The sequence below is a fragment of the Trichosurus vulpecula genome, chromosome 1 (assembly GCF_011100635.1).
Source record: "Trichosurus vulpecula isolate mTriVul1 chromosome 1, mTriVul1.pri, whole genome shotgun sequence".
Taxonomy (NCBI): Eukaryota; Metazoa; Chordata; class Mammalia; order Diprotodontia; family Phalangeridae; genus Trichosurus; species Trichosurus vulpecula.
The window spans coordinates 438,418,134-438,440,767 of NC_050573.1; the positions used below are offsets into that span (position 1 = coordinate 438,418,134).

The 22,634-nt window shown below is 35.0% G+C and overlaps 1 protein-coding gene across 5 annotated transcripts in view; it reads left to right on the top strand.

Annotated features, from left to right (window-relative positions):
* Positions 1 to 22,634, top strand: part of AP3B1 (adaptor related protein complex 3 subunit beta 1) — a 351,843-nt gene that overhangs the window by 172,139 nt on the left and 157,070 nt on the right. For all 5 annotated transcript variants that reach the window (XR_005010651.1, XR_005010652.1, XR_005010653.1 and 2 more), the window contains exons 13-14: positions 295 to 427; positions 6,484 to 6,593. Coding sequence is in view for 2 of the 5 variants with exons in the window: in XM_036762900.1 (XP_036618795.1) it covers positions 295 to 427; positions 6,484 to 6,593 (243 nt within the window). In the remaining 3 variants the exon portion in view is untranslated. The remainder of the gene's footprint in view (positions 1 to 294; positions 428 to 6,483; positions 6,594 to 22,634) is intronic.

A 22,634-nucleotide genomic window follows, 5' to 3' on the forward strand; every position in this document is an offset into this window, starting at 1 on the left:
ACTAATTGCTGTCTTTGGGTGACTGCCCCCACTATGTCTCGGGCAGTCAGAAACCACTGTGGCCACAGGTGACTGGAGCTGACATAAAAGCACATTCTTTAAATGAAACCCAAGCCATAGATAAAGTATTAATGTAACTTTGTTACTTTGTAAATTATGCATTTTTAGAAGGCACATCTATTTGATAAATGTTATAATTTTTACTTGGTAAGATTGCAATGCACAAGTAATGGATAAATTTGTCATGATTTTTCACTTAAGATTGATTGCTAATGGAACTCCTGTTTTCTTTAGACTTATGTGAAAAGTCAAGATAAACAGTTTGCTGCAGCTACTATCCAGGCTATAGGCAGATGTGCGACCAACATTTCAGAAGTAACTGATACATGCCTTAATGGCCTGGTGTGTTTGCTGTCCAACAGGGATGGTAAGGCAGCTTCTATTTTGTTTATAAGAACTTAATAGTTTAAACCTTCTTAGATATATCTTCAGGTCATAGCACAATTAGGACTGTCATATATTGTGACTGCTGTGGTTTTGAATCACTTATAATAAAAGCAATGTAGCATAGCAATTGCATCAAATACCGTTTGAGCCTTAAAGCATTTCTGTCACTTTTTTTTTAAAAGATGTTTAATTTGGAAATGGTGGTGAACATATCTTTTTACTACTGTTACAAGTGAACATGAAGTTTTATTTCTTGTAGCGCTTAAAAAGTACTCCCTCTGAGCTACCTTTTCACAAGAAATATTTTCTCCTCTATTCTAATATGAATGTTGTATAATAACTTCACCTGCAGAGGGTGCTGAAAGCAGGCAAATGCATTTTTTTTTAAATGTAGAATTGATGAGATTAAAAATTCTGGTCAGTGTTTTAAGTTAAACCCTTCAAAGTTGGTTTGGTTCTTAAATGAAAGTGATTTTGTATTTAAATTAAATTAGAATTACAGTCATTAGGTTGCAATATTTAGGTAGATACAAGCAAAGCAAAATGTAAAAATATTGGCAGTATAGGTGGTTAAATATCCATTCAAAATTATCTAGTCAGTTTTTGATAATATATTCAAACTTTAAGAGGTCTTCAATTTTTAGGGACATGGCCATGGAGTAAATACAATTACTTTTAGAAAGGAAGGGGGAAAAACTGCTAGCTAAAGACATTTTCATGATAATTTCCTTTGAGAAATTGTTAGTATTTGAATTTGAAATGATAGATTCTGCTTAGTAAAAATATTGTTTTGTGGGCAAAATATAATGGAAATAATTTATGAAATTATGAATATTCCATATATTCATATATACATATATACTTTACATGTATACTTATATAATTTAAATGTAATGCCCACCAGGCTGAAAAATTTATACATTAAAATATTTTTTGTAGTATTTCTGAGAAGATTGCCATGTAAATAGCTCAATTTTGCAAATAAACTTTTCTTCATAAAAGTCTTTATAAATATATAAAATAATTTATTTTAACTATTCCAGAGCAAAAAGAAAAAATACAATGAAATTTAACTCCAAAGTGCTTTTCTGGATGTCATTTAACGTGAATAGAAATAAAATTGCAAACTTACAGAAATTCAACATAGAAAGGTTAAAAAAAACCTAATAAAATTTAATCATTTTTTTTCTTAATGGATTTTTTTTTTTACTTTTTGATTTAGTAAAAATATTATTTACTTTTTTGTAGTTCACATTTTAATTGCCTCAATTCTCTTAACATTTTCACTTACTCTTCAAATTCAACATGTTAAACCCAAGCATTTTTGTAAAAATTACTTGGTGAATTTTAAAATAATCAAAGTAGCATTATTTTAATGTAAAAACTGTTTACCAAACCTAATTATTTAGCTCTGATTGAGTGCAGAATATGTACAATTACATATATCTGTGTGTGTGTGTGTGTGTGTATGTGTGTCTATACTTATATGTTTGTAATACACTAGCATTATCTGTATTTCCATGATTTGCTTGGAGATGTGACCAATTAGAATGTACACTTCTTAGGAAATAGTTTTTCATGTAAATATTATCTGCATTTTGTTACTTTGAAGAACTTTAGTTTACCTCAACATTTATTTGAACCCAAAATGTCAATAGTACCTAGTGTTAGGTTTCATCTTCTTTATCATATGTATTGGTATTTAAATCACAGAAAAATGAAACTAGATTGGTATTTTGAACAAACAGAGTATGGCTTGTTCCCCAAGTGAGTCAGAACTATCATCCTAGTATGTCAAGGGCCCTAAGAGTGTGCTCATATTCTTGTTTTGTAATTCTAATTATATAATTTCTGTTTTTAAATTATTGTTACTATTTGTAAATGCATAAAATTGAGTTATTTATAATTAATCTCTCCAAATTCTTTGTTGGCTAGAAGTCCATTATCTCATTCTTTCTTCTGCATCCATATGGTATTTTTATGATTCAACTTCTAAGAAATATACATGTCTTTATCTTTATCTACATCTACATCTACATTAACATTTATATCTCCATTGTTATATATTTGGATTTGGTTCTTTTTAAGTTAACCTTTTTTCACATGATATCCTTTTAATATGAGGTAAGATTTTATTATTTCTATCTTTAACATAGGAATTATTGATTTTGTTTGGCAAAATTAAATACTGACTTTGGTAAATTATCCAAAACATTAACAGTTATGAAAAAAAGACTTCTTAGACTATCCTTTCTTTAAAAATTAAATTGAATGCTCAAAATTTATCTTGCCCTAATTTTGATCCTATATTTAAGTATTCTAAAATTGTAATAGGACGAATACAAAAGCCAGCCTCTGTTTACAAGAATTGTGTCATGAATGCCTAAAGCTCGGGTTCTGGAGAGGAAAGCTAAGGATAACAAAAGGGTCTAAGCTGTATTATGGGAAAAAAGCTGATCAAAGAAGGCCTTAAGCCACTATTAATGCTTTTTGTTGGACAATTTTTGATTGAGTTGTATTAACTGGCTTTAATAAACCTCTAAATTTAGCAGCCCTAGCTCTTTGTAACTTTTGACTGTTTCCAAAAATCAAATCTTCCATGGAAAAAACTGAAACATTTTCACTGTTAGTTTCTTCAGAAGAACATAATGCAAGCTCTCAAGGCACTTCCAAAACTTTTGGGTAGTGGTACCTTCTTGGAATTATGTTTAACCTCTTCAGGTCATTCCTTTGATGTGAACAGTATTTTCATATGGGTTTTAAAAATCCCATCACTTTTTCATGACACCGCCTAGATATCCTAGAAACTTTATTATTTCAAGAAATTTGCCTGTGGTTTTTTCAGGGGAGATTTCTGTACCTCCTCTCATCCCTAGGTGATACTTAGAGAATCACTGATCTGCAGTAAGAATGGTTGGCTGCAATTCACAGGTTATGTTTTCCATGTTAACAGATTTGTTCATTCTATAAATGTTTATTCAAGTAGCTACTATGTGTGAAGTGTAGTGTATGTTATATCCCTGTCCTGAAGAAGTTTAAAATCTTTTAAGAGATCTAAAATTCATTTATTTTTGAAAAACATTTTCTATGCACAAGGAAATATGTGATAAATTGCTAAATCTACGAATAAACCAAAGTTTTCTGTAAATTCAAAGGAGAAAGAAGTCAGTGAAAGCTTCATGAAAGAAGTGGCATTTCAAATAGACCTTCAGAAGGTTGTGGAGAATACAGTGTAAAATGTAAGATGATTTTATCCACGCCCTTGAAACTATTCCTCCAGATAGCTTTATTTGCTGTAAGATGCTATGTACATAGCTTCTATTTGTACATTTATAGGAAATTCTTTCCTTATTGTGACTTGTTACCTACCCTTATTAAAAACCTTTCTTGGCTTATGAAGAAGAATATCCTGGGGTACTTCTTTCCCTAGTATGCCAATTATATACTTCCTTACTCAAATTCCCTTCCAGTTTCATAAGACCTGAAGGTTTAGCTTTTCAGTACTGCAGATCTGGCTCTTCTTAGACATGGATCATTTTATCTAGAATATGGCATTATTGTCCTACGTGGTATATTATTGCAGATCTGTCCCTCCTGTTGCACCTTCTAACTAAATACTTGCATTCTGAGAATTTCTTTTTTTTCCTTAGCGAGTTGAATAGAATTCTAAGGTCATTAATTGATGATAAAAGGAAATCAAGTTTGGTAAAATTTTATATTCCCTTTTCAGTTATAAATGAAAGGTACAAGTGTGTAGCGTGAGAGGTAGTGCAGTGTAGCAGCTTCAGCATAAAAGGACCCAGGTTCAGACTTCACTGCCCATGCGACCTCAGTAAAGTCTCTTGATCAGCAGCTCATTTTCTCCATTTGTGAAGTGAGGGAATTGAACTAGTTGATTCCTAATGGCTCTAAACCTGTGACTCTATGAGTATATGTTGCTTTCTTTTAGGGGTAGAAATGAATTGGGGGACACTAATTTGGACTTAATTTCATCCTACAAAGGAAAACTCTGGAGTTGAAAGTGACAAGATGCTTGAGAAAAAGGGAACGTGTCACTTTGGGTAGAGTTCATAATAGCAAAGGAAAAGAATCCTTAGTGTAGTTAACCTTTCATGAAGTAGATTTTGAAAACCCAGAGAAAGAAAGCATAACTGTGGATCTGTGGGCAAAGGTCCTAACAGGAAGACTGTTCAAGAGAAGAAAGGCTCCTGAAATGAAATTCTGCCTATATAAGAAAAAGAAGGGAAAATATCACATGTGACTGCATGTAATGAAAAGCAAAAGGAGAGCAAATATCATTGATTAGAGACTCAAGATATTAAGAAATATCTTGATTGGCCGATTAAGAAAAAGAAAAACAAAACCATGGAATAGACTGGCAAACAAAATTTTGTGTTGCTAGAATTATGTAAGCAGAGGATAAATAGGCATTTGGGAATTTTGCATATTCTTACATAGGGTCAGAGTTTGAACTAGATGATTTTTAGATGTGTTCTTACTCTTAATTCTAGGATTGTGTTGCTTTAGCATCAGCCTTATTATAATTTGGCTTTCTGTCGCTTTTCTTTATAGCATGAATTTACTCCTGCAAAGCAGTTTGCATCTGCATTTGCATCTGTTATTTTCAGCTTCAAAAACTGCATATTTCATTCAAGTGATTACTACCTGTTACAGAAAATAAGCACTGAAATGCATGATTTATAAATCTTAGAACAGCTTGCCTATTGAAAACCCTCATTAAAATGTGCAAGAGAATGTATTACTGAACCAGCAGATAATCTCTAAAATGTTTAAAAAATAAACACAAACTCATTGTCTTAATCTTTTAACAGAAATAGCTATATGACACATCATCATTAAAGTAGATTTGTCATTTCCTATATTTGTCATGACCAAAGTTTCTACTCTTTTTATTAGTGGCTAAGGTAACATTCTGGTGAGACATTTTTAAGCCCTGGTATTAAAAACAATGTAACTTTGAAACTGGGAGTGGCACATCAAGGTGGCAGTCTGACAAATCATCCTTCCTTTGTGGCTGCTGCTTGCTTTGCTAGACTCGCTACCTTTGCTTTTGTTGCCTCTCTTTATAAAGAGATAGGATGTTGGTGTTTTAAATGCTAAGACCTCAGAACTGTCTTAATATACACCAGATTTCCTTTAATCTCTTTAGTATTTTGAGAAAAACATCTTGCTGAAAAGCTGTTAGGACATTTAGATTGTGTTTTTATTCATCAATATGAGATGTAGAATATTCTTTGTCAGCTTTCTAAATCAGTGTGGTGTGATAGGACACTAGGAAGAGTTAGAAGATATACGTTTTATTCTGGCTCTGTGGCTTTGGATGAAACACTTAACTTCTCTGAGTATCAGGTACTTAATCCATATGGTAAGGAAGGTGAGTGGCAGACGGTGAATCTCCTTCCCAAGCAGGATTGTGAACATTAAATGAGGCAATGTATGTGAAAGTTTTTGAAGACTGAAGTGTTACACAAAGGTAAGGTAACAAAGAGAACCAAGTTCCGTGCTGAGAGTGTGAGCTAACTGACCACCTCAGTTAGCCTCTCCGCCCTGCGCTGTCAGGGGACAGAGAAAGAGCACCAGCAGTAGAAATGTACAGCTGGGCAAGAGGCCATAGAAACTACATTCACTTACTCATGGTAAACATTAAACCTAAGGTTTTTATAGCATACTTGTATTACCATATAGTCTTTTAAAAAGTTTGGAGCATTTTGTTACAGCTAGTTTATATTATGAACAAAGCATATATGAGTACACAAAGTTTTCAGTCTGGGAGAATTCCTGCCACCGTAATATTTGCCTCTACCAAACCATATTGCAAGGCATTTGTGACTTATTTAAGTGACTTACTCAGAGTCGCACAATTTCATATTGTTTTTGGTGAGATGTGAACCTTGTTCTCCCTTACTCTAAGAGCAGCACTATCCACTATGACACATTACTTCTTGATTAATAAACATATGGTAAATTACGTTAGCCATACAGTAATTTAAGATGTATTTTTTATATCTTTATCAGAAATAGTAGTTGCGGAAAGTGTGGTCGTCATTAAGAAACTACTACAAATGCAGCCAGCACAGCATGGTGAGATCATCAAACACATGGCCAAGCTCTTGGACAGTATTACTGTGAGTAACTACTGTAACTTTAAATGTAAGTTTTCAAAGTAGATTTTTTTTTTTTGAGAAGCAAGCTTGCAGTTAGATGAAATAATGGTTTGGCATCTCTAAGAAATGAAGATAGACAAAAGTCAGTAGTAGTCTATTCTGGTAGCTAGTAAGATGAAACTTCTTTGCTCTCATTGCAAATATTATCAAATTGTACTTAATTGAAAGTTGTGGACACCTCAGTAAATATGGCTCCTGGATTAGGGCCTACTTCTCCCTTATGATAGTACTGAAATTTTCTATGCTGATAATCACTAATGATTCCATGAGAAGACTAACTGGAGGTACTGATAGGAAAATTTAAATTGTCATCAAGTGTATCCTCATGGCTAATAATGGACCAAAAGCTGTGGTTATAGTAATAATATTGATGATCATTCTCATGAGGCTTTTAGACTTAGACCTGTACCAGACATTATCTTGGATTTCTTGAAAAGTTTCTTCAGCACATGAGCCCTTCTTAAATGGTAAGACTGTTTCAACGATACTCAGGTCATGTAAACATGTTCAGCCTATTAGCTTTGAAGACTGTTTTTTGAAATTTAGTTTTACCGGGTTGGCTAAGGGGAGAGACTTGAGTGAAAACAGCCTTCCTCAGTAGTTTGTTGATTGTAAGTTGAAGGGGGCAGTTGTAATTATGAATGAAATAATGGAACTGTGAACTACCTAGAGATGACAGCAATAGACAGGCTACTCTGGCATACATAGGTAAAAGCATAGCAGTTCTTTTAGTTAGAAACAGTAAGAAAAACATGACTTACATGAAAGATACTTAACCTTTTTTTGTGTTAAAGGCCACTTTGGCTATCTAACAAAGACTGTGGAACTCTTCTGAGAATATTGTTTTTAAATGCATAAAATAAAATACATAGAAATGCAAAGGAGAAATTATTTATGCTGAAATACTGTTATCAAAATATTTTTAAAAACAAATTCTAGGACCCCAGGTTAAGAACCCCGATCTAGAGCCAGAAGCACAAACAGCCCTGGCTCTCCAAATAATTATCACGAGTCCAAATCTAAGAATTGTAATCATTATACATGAACACATTGGAAGACCGCATTGTGTATTGATTGGCCTTGTCATCTGTCCCAGTAGATATAAATAGTTGATCTCCCTCAATAATGTCACCCTCCAACATGAAGGACAATGATAAAGGATAATAATTACTGCTAGCCATATTGGAACCACCTGTATAGGACTGAGTTTGATAATCCAAATCAGATTCCTGACAATTCATGAGTTTGATGATATCTGACTCCCAAAGACATGTTTTTGCGATTAATGATTTTTTTAAAAAAGTCTATTTCTAGCATTTACATCATCATTGCAAACAGTGAAGTAGCCATATCAAGTCCAGTTTGTTTTTTTTTTCTTTAAAAGATTATAGACAGAATCAATTTTTTTCTGTATAGCTTTGTAGGAGCACTTAAGTATTTCTTCTCCTTATTCTCATCAAGCATGTTACAGATAAATGTCATTTGTTGCTCAGAATAGGTCAGAATAGGCTCCTAAGTTCTTCTAAAATAAACATCCTTATTGTAGCCTGCAAAAATTTTTGCTTGCTAAATTTTGGTAGGTCTTTCCTATTAGTATTGCAAAATGGTGCATTTGTTCTAAGTGAGCAACAAAAGTGAGTACACAAAAGTGGCCTGTTAATGATCTGGGTCATATTTATAAATTTTATTAACATATTTCTTATACTGTCGTGTACTATATTATAAGCAATATTTCTTGTATTTTTGCCATATGTTTCGCATTGCAGAAATATCATTAGAATATCCTTGGCACGCCTTGTAGAAGTTAATGTTATTTAAATTTAGTGTCCTATGTATATTCTAGTTTTAGTTGTTTTATGAGTTTAGCAGAATCTCAGCTTTATGAATAGGTATATGCAAGTATATACAAAGAAGAATTTCTTTTGTTTATAGTACTTATTCGGTTCTAAATTATAGTTTAGTGATTATACTCATAAGTGAGCTGAACTTCATAGAAGAGATAACATTAACAAATGTCTTATGAATACTACTCAGAAAGGTGTGGTTTTTTTTAAATCTATCTTGTTTTGAAAGCTGAAATTTGATAAAACCTTAAGAAAGTTGGACCTAATTGATATGAGAACAGCAACTTTCTTCTGATGGCTGAGTAAATTCCAAGCTCTTTAGTCTGGTCGTAAGCGCCCTCTACGTTCTGGTGAATTAGCCCTACTGATGGAGCACCAATCTCTACTGGCTTTGGAATCGGTTGAGTTAGGGCCACTCATTTCAGCATTTGGAATCAGAATTCTTTTTGAGAGTTCTAGGAATATAAAAATGAGGAAACATGATCTTTTTTTCCCATACTTTTTAATTCCTACATTTGGTGGCAAAGATCTCTTCAAGTGATTGATTATGTGGTAAGTAAGCATTCACATTAAGGAGGTAAAAAGGAAAATACCTACCTACGTGACTCATGTGTACAAATGAAAATCAAAGGTTCTTTTGTATAGCTGAGCAAGGCCTTAGGAAGGCTGCAATCAAGAGTAGGGACTTCAGTCCTCCAAATCTGTGCATGTAACTGAGGTGGTGATCTCTTAAGACAATTTCCCAGGGAAAATCCCATCTTTGACATGGGTTAGGGATATAAAGAACAAAAGTTCCAAAGTTTGTGACCTCAATTTCTGGTTTAACTCTTAATTCTCCTGAACCAGTTTCTAGATTCTAAAGCAGGTTTGCTGAATAGGTTAACGTAACTGGAGTCCTTTTATTGAGTTCTGTATATCTTGAAGTGTCTTACTGTTATGACCTGAGCCATCAGGCAGTTGCTCAGAGCTAAAAGTCCTAATAGGCTACTTTTCCTTGAATTATTTTTACTGCTTTCTTATGATCTCTAACTTACCTAAATCAGTGGTTTTTCAAGTAGAAGATACAAGGCAATCCATCAGGATGTAAGAAGAAATATCTGGTGGTCTGATGGCTATACTCATGTGGCCCATTTGTCCATGTGGTACAGTACATGTAATGTAAAGTGGACAGGGAATATTGAGGAAAGAACTGGAGTTCCACAGCACATGGGGGTTGACAGAGGTGATCTCATTTATTTGTATTGTATATCAATATTTTTAGTTTATATATGTCTAGATAAGTAGATTTATTATTTATTTTATTTAGTTTTAGCAAATCCAATACTCACAAAATAAGAAGAGTAACTTAAACAGGGTTCCTTTGGGGAAAAAAAAAAAGCAGTTCGAAGATAATGCTAATGATGTGAGCATAAGTGAACAACCAGAAAATGGCAGAGCTGAATTTTATCTTGCTTGTGGCACGAACTCATTGTCAGCCACATTACTGGATAAAAATAGTCACCATCTAATCAGATCTGACAACGAGTTGGCCAAAAAGATTTGGAATTGTCAAGAAGATTAGGTGAAATACAGATTTACATCCACCGTTGTTAACAATGAACTTCACCCTGTATATGGTGTACCTTGCAATGTTAGATAATTAGTAAGACACTTAGAAACTAAGCATTTGTTGCTGAAAACAATGTAAGTGTGCTGTTTATTAAAAGTACTATTTGCATGCTTAACATAGAAACAGAATTTTCTAACTTGTTGAAACATCTGCCAAACAGAATTTTAGGAGGTTTGGACCCCATTTCTTAAGAATGTAAAAAAAAAATGTCACCTTTTGATTTTTTTTGGAAGAAAAAGTGACATCAATAATGGAAATTTTGCTAGCTGAATTTTAGCAAAATCTCTTCTGACTGGATGGGATTAAAAAATGAAATCATGATTTAGTAAGAACAGTCAGTAAGGCGCCTCTTCCATTTGAATCTTTGTATTTTTGTGTAATTTTTTTCTCATATCAGAACCAAGTATTGAAGGAAGTTGAACTTAGAACTAGGGTTTTGGATGTCTATAGCCAAAGTATTAAACCAAGTATTTCAAAAATAATAATGCATATTCAATCACTTAATTTTAATAAGAGCAAAATTTTGTGGAAATAAAATTTTTTAATGTAAAAAGATTTAATTCATCTTTATTTCATCCTTTTAAAACTTTTTGTTTCTATAATTCACATAGTGTACAGTATGTACATTCATATGAATTATAAATATATGTAGATATTTTGGGGATTGGACTCAAACATTTTTACTGATAGGCATACATGATGGAAAATATTTGGAGACCACAAATATAAATCATTATTCCCTGAATACCTCCTAATCTTTTCTCATTTTCCTCCCTCTTCCTCTCAGTTAAATGCCTACTATGTGTGAGCACTGGGAAAAAAAAAAAAGCAAAAGCAGACCAGTTTATGCCTTTAAGCGGCTAGTACATTGCCTTGAAAGCCTTATTGTACTACCTTCCTGTTAAAATTCTCTCAGAATTGTAGGCTTTCAGAATTGGAAGGCACTTCAGAAATTATCTAGTTATAATTGGATTTTGTCAGGAATCACCTCTATAATGTCCCTGAGAAAGTAGTCATCTAGTCCAGGGCTTCTTAAACTTTTTCCACTGACTGCTTCAGCACATCTTAAACTGTGAGTCGTGATCTCATAGTCTGGGGTCGCAGCCCACAGTTTAAGAAGCACTGAATTCTAGTCTCCATTTGAAAATCTCCTGGTGATGAGGAAGTCACATTCATGTCAGGCAAGGCATTCTACTTTTGGGCACCTAACATCATTGGGGAAGATTTTCCTTATACTGAGTCACATTTACCCCACCAACTTCAAGCTGTTGCTCCTAGATCCTCTCTCTGGGGCCATATTTAATCTCTCTTCTTTATGACAGCCCTTTAAACAAGTAGAGCTATCATTCTCCTCTACCCCTTTTTACCTTTCCCTTCTCTAATTAATCATTTCAAGTTCCTTTAGTCAAATCTTATATGACTTGTTTTTGGTATTCCTCCCCATTGATTCTCTCATCCTCATTCCTCCTCTGGGCATGCTCTGGTTTGGCCACTTTGCCCGTGGATGAGTGCTGTTTTACACAGATGAATTATCACGATGCCTAAAATGCGGTCTTGAGAACTAACTCTAGAACACCCAGCATCTGACCCAGGCAGAGTGCTATAGAGCTATTAACACTCTGGTTTTGCACTTTGTGGTTTCAGGAATGCAGCCCCATATTAAATCCACTTTTTGGAATTCCTGGATCACACTGTTGATTCCTATTAAACAGGAAGTCCATTAAGACATGAGTCCCTTCCTCCCCACCCCACCCCCCCCAAGCTGTTTTTCGCATGAAATGCCTAGCCACACTTTTCCTATCTAGTACTTGTTCAGTTGATTTCTTTTCGAACCCAAACATAAGACAAATAAAAAGAGTTAAATCAAAGCAGTTGGCACAATTACTGTATATGCAGCATTTCACATCACTTGTTCTTTACATCTCTGCCAAAGAAGAGGAATAAGTCTTCATGTCTTCTCCAAAGCCAAGATTTATAGTTAGTAATAATTTTAATGGCTTTAAACATATTATTGAAATTAGTGTGTAGATTTTCCTCTAGCTTGTACTTACTTATTCTGCCTCAGTTTGTACAAGTCTTCCAATGTTTCTCTGAATTCCTCATTCTTGTGGTGCTTTAATATATCATTACATTCATACGCCACAATTTGTTAAGTTGTTCCTCACTGTCAAGATTTTTTTTAATCCTGATTTTGTCATCCAACATGTTAGTTATCCCTTCTAGCTTCAAGCTGTCTGAAAACTTGATAAGCATGTCATCTATTCCTTCATTCAAGTCATTGATAAAAATGTTGAACAGAACAAGGGGAAGGATAGATCCTTGGGGCAATCCACTAGATACCTTTCTCCAGTTTGACATTGATCTGTTAGCGATTACTCTTGGAGTCCAGACATTCCAACCAGTTCTAAATTTCCTTAAATGTGCTGTCATCTAGCATATATGTCTCTGTCTTGTCCACTAGATATCACGAGAGACTATCTGATGCCTTGTTGAAATCCAGTTATATTTATTTCGGTAGCATTCCCATTATCTATCAGCCTAGTAACCCTGTCAAAAAGGAAATGAGTTTAGTCTGGCATGACCTGTTTTTGATAGAGTATTGCTTACTCTCTGTGAGCCCCACTTCCCTTTCTAGATATTCAGAAACTATCCCTTTAAGAGTGCCTTCAAAATTTTTGACAGGAATTGAAGTCAAGCTCATTGGCATATAGTTTGAAGAATCTACCTTCTTTCCTTTCAGAAATCAGTGCATTACTTCTCTGGTTCTTCATGATCTTTAAGAGTTCACTGACAGCAGCTTCTTTTCCCAGACTGATCATGCATCATGCCTCACCTACTCCACATTTTAGCCAAACTTTTCAGCATTCTGTTCTCCCTAGAAGACATTCTCTCTCCTGTTTTTGTACTCTTGGACAGATTTTTCCAATCTTAGAACATTCTCTTCTTGGTTCCTTCATGATTCAGTTACCTCTTTTAAGATACTTTTCCTGATTCACTTAGTGAATCCCCTCCCCGTAACCTTGTATTTATTTTCATTTCCCACAACTCCCTTTCTCTTCTGCAGGAGTGATTTGTAGAGTGATGAAAATCTCACCTGCACCCTCAAGCTCTTTCATTCCTCGTCAAGGCCCTTGTTATTCCTGGCAGTGTTCTCCAGGTTCCTTCTAGCTGATTTATTTATTCCTTTATGAGTTGCCCAAAGTGGTGGTCTTCTTCAACGTTTATGCCTTGAGAAGTTCTCACTTCTCCAAATGCATGCTTTGGGAAAATAGCAGAATTTCTTCTTGTTCGTTGCAGGTCAATATGGCCACTTGGCTGCTGCCATTTATCTCTCCTTTCTTTGATGAGTACTGAATGGCTTCTTTGTTGGTGACAACTTTGGATCCCACTTATCACTCTTTGAGGGAGCGGAACAAGCATCCATTAAAGCACTTAGTAGGTACCAGACACTGCTTAGTGCTTTATAAATACTATCTAATTTAATCCCCACAATAACTCTGTGAGGTAGGTATAGGTATTACATCATCCCTGTTTTACAGTTGAAGAAACTGAGGCAGACTGGTGAAGGAATTTACCCAACCAGGATCACACAGGTATGAAGTATCTGAGACTAGAACTCAACTCTTTCTGATTCCACACCCATATCCATTGTGCCCCCAGCTGCCTTTGGAACATAGGACCCTGAGCAAGTCACTTACTTGACTTCTCTCTGTCACTTTCCTCACATATAAAGTAAGGAAGCTAGACTCCCTACTAGCCCTAAATTTCTTTTTTTTTTTTTTAAATTTGTATTGGAAAACATATTTGTGTTCATGTTTATTTTACTTTACTCTATGTAATGGAATATAAGCTCCTCTTGGGCATGAATTACTTCCTTTTTTTCTTTGTATTTCAAGCATCTAGCCCATAACAGGTGTTTAATAAATGTTTGCTGAAGAATGAATGAAGAATGGTAGCTCTGAATTTTCTAATTCTAAGTGCTGAGTGCGAAACTATGACATTCATTCTTGTCCACATTCTTGCTAGAAGTCTTTGTGCTCCTTTTTCCATAATTCTTATCATTGCAGTTAAAAAAAGTATTGAGATTGACATGTCATTATTAAAAAGGGAAAAGAAAAACTTAACATGTATAATAACTTATACCACAATTTCAGGAATGTTTATATTACTTAGGATGTTCTGAAAATAGAATGATGTACCAAACTCACTTTGTGCTTATGAGATCCTTTTTTCTATGTCCTTTGGTTTTATCTAGTCTTAACTAATGTTTTCTAAAATTTTAAACTAACGATGATTGATTTTTTTTAGTTATACTTGTCTTTTTTTGTCAATCAAAATTTTTACAATTGCAGAAGTAATGGTGCTGTTTTTCAGATTTATTGTTCATCTTTCATATCATCCTCATCAAAACAATAATTTCTTTATTCTGAGAGATTTCTGTTTTTATAAGGGTCATAAGTATTACCCTTGAAATATAACAATGATATTTGTAGAGAGCCTGACACTGACCATTTTCACTCATTTGTTTAAAGAGCAGTTCTTAAACCCTGTCCATCGACATCATTTAAAAGAAATAAATACAAGTGTTATTCCCTTTGTTAATTAGCTGTAGTTACCAAATTGATGCTGTTTAAGTTTTGGCCTAAATTTTACAACTTTATTGACACATTCCCTGGAGTGAAGGTTCAAAGTATCCATTAATTCCTTAGAAACTTGTTGCACAATGTTCCTGGTATTTATGTTCACTGCTAAATTGCTCCCCAGGTGGCAAATGCACTGGAGCTCCACCAGTATAAGCCTGACCTGATAGATCCATGTGTTTGATCCTTGTTCCTGTGCTTTTTTCTCTTTAGGCTAATATAAGGGATTTTTTTGTTGTTTTGCTTTTTGTTTGTTTATTTTTTTAACCTGAGCTTTTTTTTAGTAGTTTCCCATTGGCATACTTAGAAAATGGACTTAGAATCCAAGAAAATAACATTTCACAAAATTTGCAGCCATGTACTAGATATATTTTGTTATCATCATGATCGTCTTTTCACCTCAATGCTTTCTCTGACAAACATTCTTCCCCTCCTCCTCATCTCCTCCCGAGTTCTAGAAAAGAAATACATTTAATAAGGCTTTCTTTCTCCTGTTCTTGTGTTTTAAATATACAAGGAGATCCATAAGATGGCCTATCTTAAATCTGATAGAATGCTCTTTATGCAAAATATAGAAGTCATCCCTAAGATTTCTGTGAGTGAAAAACTGCCTCCTGCTGAGAAAACTTACATTACTAATGCACTTAGCTTAGTGCCTGTCACATAGTAGGCTCTACATAAATGCTTATTTCATTCCCTTCCCTTCCTTAATGCAGATCTATGTTTTCTCTGCAACTTAGTCTTAGGCAGTTGCTTGAGCCATTGTTAGACTTAAGTGACTTGCCCAGCATCACACAGGGCAGGGTGTGTCATAGGTGGCCCTTGAACCCAGTCAGACCAACTGCCAATCCTTACAACATGCTGGTTTTTTATATGAGTAAGATACAAAAGATTCAGAGGAAAAAATGCTGTTGAAAAGATCCTCATTTTATGTATATACATATGTTATCTGAGAAGTTAAAGAATATTATTAAATCAACTAAAATAATCTTAGGCTTGGGTTGGTGGTGTTGATTTTGTCATTTCAGTAGTATAAGGACCTCCCTAGTGGGGAAGCTCCCTCCACCAATGTAAACTGTCAACTCTTGTGCAACTTGTAGTCCATTCCTATGGTTCTGTTCAACAGAACTGTCATAAATCATGCGACTTTATTGACTGTCTCCCCCTGCAGATTCTTCATATCTCATCTCAAAAGAGCTGTCACTACAGTAAAACATTTCTTTTACTCCTCCCTAATTGAATCTTTATCCTCCTCCTTACAGTGACTGTTTCAGACCTTCTCTCTCCTCCTCAAACATTCCATACCATCCGTTTCTCCCCATCTTCACAATTAAAAAACTCACTCTTAATTTTATTAAGAAAATAGAAACTATAAGTTGTCATTTCTCTCTTCTTTCCTTCTCTTCATTTCATGACCCCTTGACATCATCTCCTATTCTCTCCTTCCTTCTAGTCTCAGATGAATAAACCCTATGCCTTTTCCTGTACCCTTGATCTCATCCTCACCCATTGTCTCTAGTAGGTTGCTTCCACCATCATCACCTCCCTCAACCATCAGTCTCTCCCTGTCTGCTTGTTCCTTCCCTATTGCCTACAACATGTCCACATTTCCCCAGTCTTGTCATAAGGCTCACTAGATCCTAACCATCCTCCAAGCTATTTTCCTATATCTTTCCTCCCATTCTCAGACAAACTTCTTGAGAAGTCTGTCTGCACTTGTTGCCTTCATTTCTTCTCCTTTCTTCTCTAAATCTTCTGCAATCAGGCTTCCAACTTTATCTGTCAATTGAAATGGCTCTTTTGAAAGTCACCAATGATTGATGACCTTTTCTCAGCTCTGCTCTTTCTCAACCTCTCTGCAATATTGGACACTATTGGCTGCACTCTTCTCTTGTATACTCTCCCCTCGCTGGGTTTTCCTGATGCAATTCTCTTGGTCATCTCCCTGCTTGTCTTGACTGCTCCTCCCAAGCCTCCTTTGCTGAATCAAATCTTTAACTGTGGGTATGCCTAAAAAAAAATCTGTCCTCAGGCCTCTTTTCCTTCTGTTTATGCCCTCTTTATTTGTAACCTCATTAACTTACAGGTTTGGTTTTCTCCATGCTGCTGACTGCCAGATTGATAATTCTAGTCCTGGTCCTTAGCCCTAGCTCCTCCTGAGCTCCAGTCCCTCACTTCCAACTGCCTCCCAGACATTTTAAGCTTGATATGTCCCATAGGCATTTCAAACTCTATCTTTCCAAAACTGAAGTCATTATATTCTTTTAAAATCTCACCCTTCTACTAATCTTCCCTATATACATCTAGGGGACTTCTGTCACTCAGTTCCACAAACTCAGTGTTAATTTCAGCTCCTCACTCTCACCTCATCTTCTCAGTTTCCAAATATTGTCATTTCTGCCTCTGCAGCATCTGTATCCTTCTCTCTTTTCACGTAACCACCAAGCCAGTTCAGGATCTCATTATCCCTTATTCTTCCCTTTATGTATTGTCTTCCCCCCACTTGAAAGTAAGCTCCTTGAAAGCAGAGACTCTTTTTGCTTGTATTTGTTCATCCCCAGTGCCTCACCTCATGAGTGCTTTAAAATAAATGCCTGTTGTTACTTACCTTTTAAGTGGACACTTGCTGTAGCCTCTTCATTGGTTCCCCTCACAAATCCATCCTTGACCCAGATGTCCAAGTAATTTTCCAGAAGTGCAGGTCTATGTCACTTCCTTACTTAGTAAACTCTAGTGGTTCCATTTCCTCCAGGATCAAATATAAATTCCTCTCTATTACATTTAAAGCACATCATAACTGGCTCCCAACTTCCCCTTCCAACGCTGTTGTTCTCTTCCATGCAGTTCTGTAGTCCAGGGAAAATAGGCTCCTTGATTATTCTTCCTACATGATATTCCATCTCCTGCTTCTGTCCTTTTGCTTTCTCTTTCTTCCATTGCCTAGAATGTGTTTCCTCTTCCCTGCTGAATCTCAGAATCCCTTGTTCCTTTAATGTTCACCTCAGCCATAAAGTCTTTCTTCATAACCCCAACTGTTAGTATATTTAAAAAAATCAACACATCTACTTTGTACATGCCTACAAATGCACATGTTTCTACCAGCTAGACTGCTCCTTTAGGTCAGGTGCTGTTTTTATTTTGGTCTTTGTATCTCCATCTCCTTACACAGTACTTGGCTTGTAGTGGACGCTTAAGAGATACTTGCTTACATCACTGGTTGATTGAAGCATTGAGACTTTAAGTGTCACATTCAGTATATTTCCAGAACTAGAACCCTGATGCCATTTGCCTCTCTACCATGCCTCACCATAGTTTAATTCTTTTTTAATTTCTTTTCCTTAAGGACATATCAGAATAAATCTTTTTAGCCACATGAAATTCTCATTCTGAATTTGACTTTTTGTGTGTGTGTGTAACTTGAGTATCTTAGTATATATGAGAACAGTTTTTTTTAAATCTTCTGCCCTCTTTAAGACTCTTCCACAGTGCCAAACATTTCAGTTTCTTCAGTTATCATTTTTTTTTAGATTTATTTACTTTTCGTTTACAACATTCAATTCCACAAGCTTTTGAGTTCCAAATTTTCTTCCCTTCCCTCCTCTTCCCCCTCCCCAAGACAGCATGTAATCGGATACAGGCTTTATATATACATTCACATTAAACATATTTTCACATTAGTCATGTTGCAAAGAAGAATTATAACCAGTGGAATGAACCACGAGAAAGAAGAAACAAAACAAAAAGGAGAGAGAGCAAATAGTATCCTTTGATCTGCATTCAGACTCCGTAATTCTTTCTCTGGATGTAGATAGTATTTTCCATCATGAGTCTTTTGGAGTTGTCTTAGAACCTTGCATTGCAGTGAAGAACCAAGTCTTATCAAAGTTAGTCATCGCACAATGGGTCTGTAACTATGTACGGTGTTCTGGCTCTGCGCCCCTCATTCAGCATCAATTCATATAAGTCTTTCCAGGTTTTTCTGAAGTCCTCCTGCTCATCATTTTGTATAGCACAATAGTGCCATTACATTCTTATACTACAACTTGTTTAGCCATTCCCCAATTGATGGGCATCCCTTCAACTTCCAGTCCTTGGCCACCACAAAAAGAGCATCTATATATTTGTACATTTGGGTTCTTTTCTCATTTATATGATCTCTTTGGGATACAGCCCTTGAAGTGGTATTGCTGTGTCAAAGGGTATGCATATTTTTATAGCCCTTTGGGCATAGTTCCAAATTGCTTTCCAGAATGGTTGGATCAGTTCACATCAGTTACCATTTTTAAGAACACAAGTTTGTCATTGTCCTGATCCACTCCTTATGAATCATTCTCCCCCATCCCGCCCCATAATTTATCTTTAACTTTGGGACTTAGTTAGTGCATCCGAACTAAAATATCTATTTAAAAGCAAACAAATTATCAATAGTAAGAGAGAACAACAAAAAGAGAAATCAAAGTCAGCATCTCACAGTTTGGCTGTAGGTTACTTTTTTCCCCAAGGAAAATTTTCTGTAGCAAAAGTAAGCTGCAACTACAGATGTAGAAGAGTCTAGATTTCATTTTTCTTTTGGGGATTCCTAAATAAGATCATATATGTTTCTCTGACTTTTCCCTTTTCAGCAGAGAAGTATATTGTTGAGAAAGTTCTGACATAGTCTAGTGGAAGGAAACACCCAGTTTGGTTAGAGGAACTAGATTTGAATTTCTGCTCTGGCACTTTTGGCCTTGGTAACCTTGAGCAAGTTACTTAAGCTCTTTGGGCCTCATGTGAATCTTTCTGGTTCATAACAGCTCTAAAGTCATAAGATTTCTGTGAGTTTTCAAACATACTAAGGCCAGGCTGGAAGGAGAGTCCATATGTTCTATTCCCTTACAAGCTTGAACAGTGCAGTTAGAGTTTCTATTCTTTTCTACTTTTTCCCCCCTTTTTATTGCTCTTTTCCACTTTGTATTATTTGTTTGCTCATAGTTCATAGAGCTTTACCAGATGTTATAAAGTTTATATTTGCAAAGTTTATAAGAGCATGGTGCTAAAAGTTGCCCAGGATATTATTCAGCAAGAGGTTCTTTCCAGAATTAGTAGTAATTTTAGCCAATCACACTGTGAATTCAGTGTCCTTTAATTTACATTTATTTTTTATGAATAATATTTTTATTTTTCCCAATTACATGTAAAAACAACTTTTAACATTTGTTTTTTTTTTTAATTTTGAGTTCCAAATTCTCTTTCTCCCTTCCTCCCTGTCCCCTTCCCTGAGATGGTAAACAATTTGATATAGGTTATACATGTGCAAACCTAGAAAACATTTCCATTTCTTTAAAAGAAAAAAAAATCTATTGAAGAAAAAACCAAATCTTTCAAATCCTCAGAAAGATCAGGCAATCAGTAAAATGCACCAGTATTACATGCTGCTGGAGGACAGTATGGTAAGAAATCAGTAATTATTTGTTGATTGGATGGGGGAAATCATACATATTTAAGAGAATGTCAGCGTTGTCGGTTTCTCTTTATAAACTCGAAGATATTGCAGTAAATGGAAGAATGTTGCACAGATTCTCTTTGTAGAGGCAAATAAAAGAGTTGTTGGAGTTGTTTTAAAGAAAGAATTGTCATTCCATGAGACATTTGGTCATCTCGTTATCAGTGCTCATGATAAGCATTTGTAAAAAAAAGATAGTCATGAAAATAATTGCAATTTACTTGCATCTGTTACAGAGGACAGTGAGGTGTGAAGAACATGATAAGATAATCCCTGTTAAGTAATTCTGTGAAGAATATAAAATAATACGTGTTAAATTAGCATATACTTTAGGCTGGTTGTAAAAAGGATATAACCTATTATCTTTGAATAGTTGTGCAGAAAAAATGGTATACATTATTTGATTAGAAAAGTGGTTGGGTTGGTCATACAGCAACTGCAAAGGAGTAGGCAGCGAACAAACAGGCTGTGTGCCTTACTGGTAACCAGCAACTATTAAGACATCTAAAGTAAGGACCTTAACACAAGGGGTCAGACTCCCTCTGGAAGTTTTATGAGAAGACATGGACAAGAGTCACAAAGAAGGAGAAGGCAGGGGTAAGTTGCTAACAGTTCAATTAAGGGCAATACCCCCATTGATGAGCTCATGTTTCATCAATAACTTTAGTGCAAATGTAGGCATAGGAAAGGAAGTTGGTAAATATACATGAATCAAGAATAAAGAATCAGAGAGGCCAAATAGAACAGAGACACACAAAACCTTGGAACTGCTCCAAGCAGTAGATCTTGGCCACACATCTCATTTTCAAGTAGAAAGAGACAGTAGTCAGGGGTAACAATGTTTGCTACATGAAAGGTTTGTGAGTCTAGTGATAAAATATAAAGAAATAGAGAAGAGAGAAACAAATTTTTTGAAAGCTGGGTAAGAAATCCAGCCAAACAATATCATCCTGAGAGGATTTAAAACTGAAATGGAAAGCATCTGTAAAGAGTTCTAAAAACACATTCTTTCCATTAATGACAGTGAAGCTACTACATTTGTAATTTAGCATTACTATCCCTAGTGTGTTTTATGAAAAGATGGAAATGGCCCTGAAGAAAAAGAGGAGAAGAACAGCTGGACTGAAATGGATTAGAACAGTTTTGAGGACTTTGAAGGATTGATTCTCATGCTATTTGAAACAGAGAAAGATATTAAAGGCATGGGGGGAACCTCAGACATTATCATTAGAAAAAATTTAATACTTTAAGTCAAGAAGATAGAGACTATTGGTGCTTAATATGCTTAATTTTATGTGTCTAAAGTATTTTTGAATATAATCTACCCATACATTGGCATCCTTGATGTGGTTTAAAAGAGACCGGGCACCTATCTTAGATCTAATCTTGTTTTTACCGATGTCTTTTATTTTAAAATCATTTTTTGGGAAAATAGCACTTTCCTTCTTCCTCTTCCCAGAAAGTTGTTCTTTATAACAAAAGATTTAAAGAGAAAGAGGAAAAAAAGTTTGGCAAAACCAACCAATAAATCAACTGCATCTGACAGATTATACAACAGTTCAAATACCCCAAATCCTCCTCTTCTTCAATGAAAGAGCCCTATTTTTTCAAGTCTTTTTTAGAGCCAAGCTTTGTAATTACACAGTGTTCTGTTTTGGTTTCTGTTCTTTCTGTTTATATGATAGCAATCATATTATTTTTGTTTTCCTGCTTCTGCCTACTTCACTATGAATAAATTCAGGTAATTCTTCCCATGCTTCTCTGAATTTTTCAGTCATCATTTCTTATGACACGACAACACTGTGTTATTATACTTATGCCCTACAGTTTGTGTAGTTGATGATTAGCTATTTTGTTTTCAGTTCTTTGCTATTACAAGGCATGTCCTTTTGAATATTTTGCAGTATATGGAGCCTTTCTTTACTTAGTTCCCTTTGAGGTCTGTACCCAGCAGTGAGATCTCAGGGTCAAAGGGAATGGATATTTTTGTCATATTAAAAAAAAATCCAGGTCACCTTCTAAATGTTTGGATCGAGTCTCAGTTCTACCAGTATTGTTATTAGTAGTCTTGTCTTTCTGAATATGCTCCAACATTCATTATTCCTATCTTTTGTCATCTTTGGTAATTTGTTAGGTTTAATGTGGAATTCTCAGAGTTTTTAAAATTTCTATTTCCATTATTACTGATTTGGAGCAATTTTTCACACAGTAGTTAAGTTTGCAGCTTTATTTTTTTGAATAGTTTTTTTCATATTCTTTGACCACTTATCTACTAGGGAATAGGTTTTATAGACCACATCTTTATAGTAACACAACTAAAAGGTTTAATGAATACAGGAATCCACAATGCTTAGTGATTAACTATAAAAGCATTAGATTTGCTAAAGCAAAAGTCGTCCTTAAATTCGATACTGCAACAATATTTCT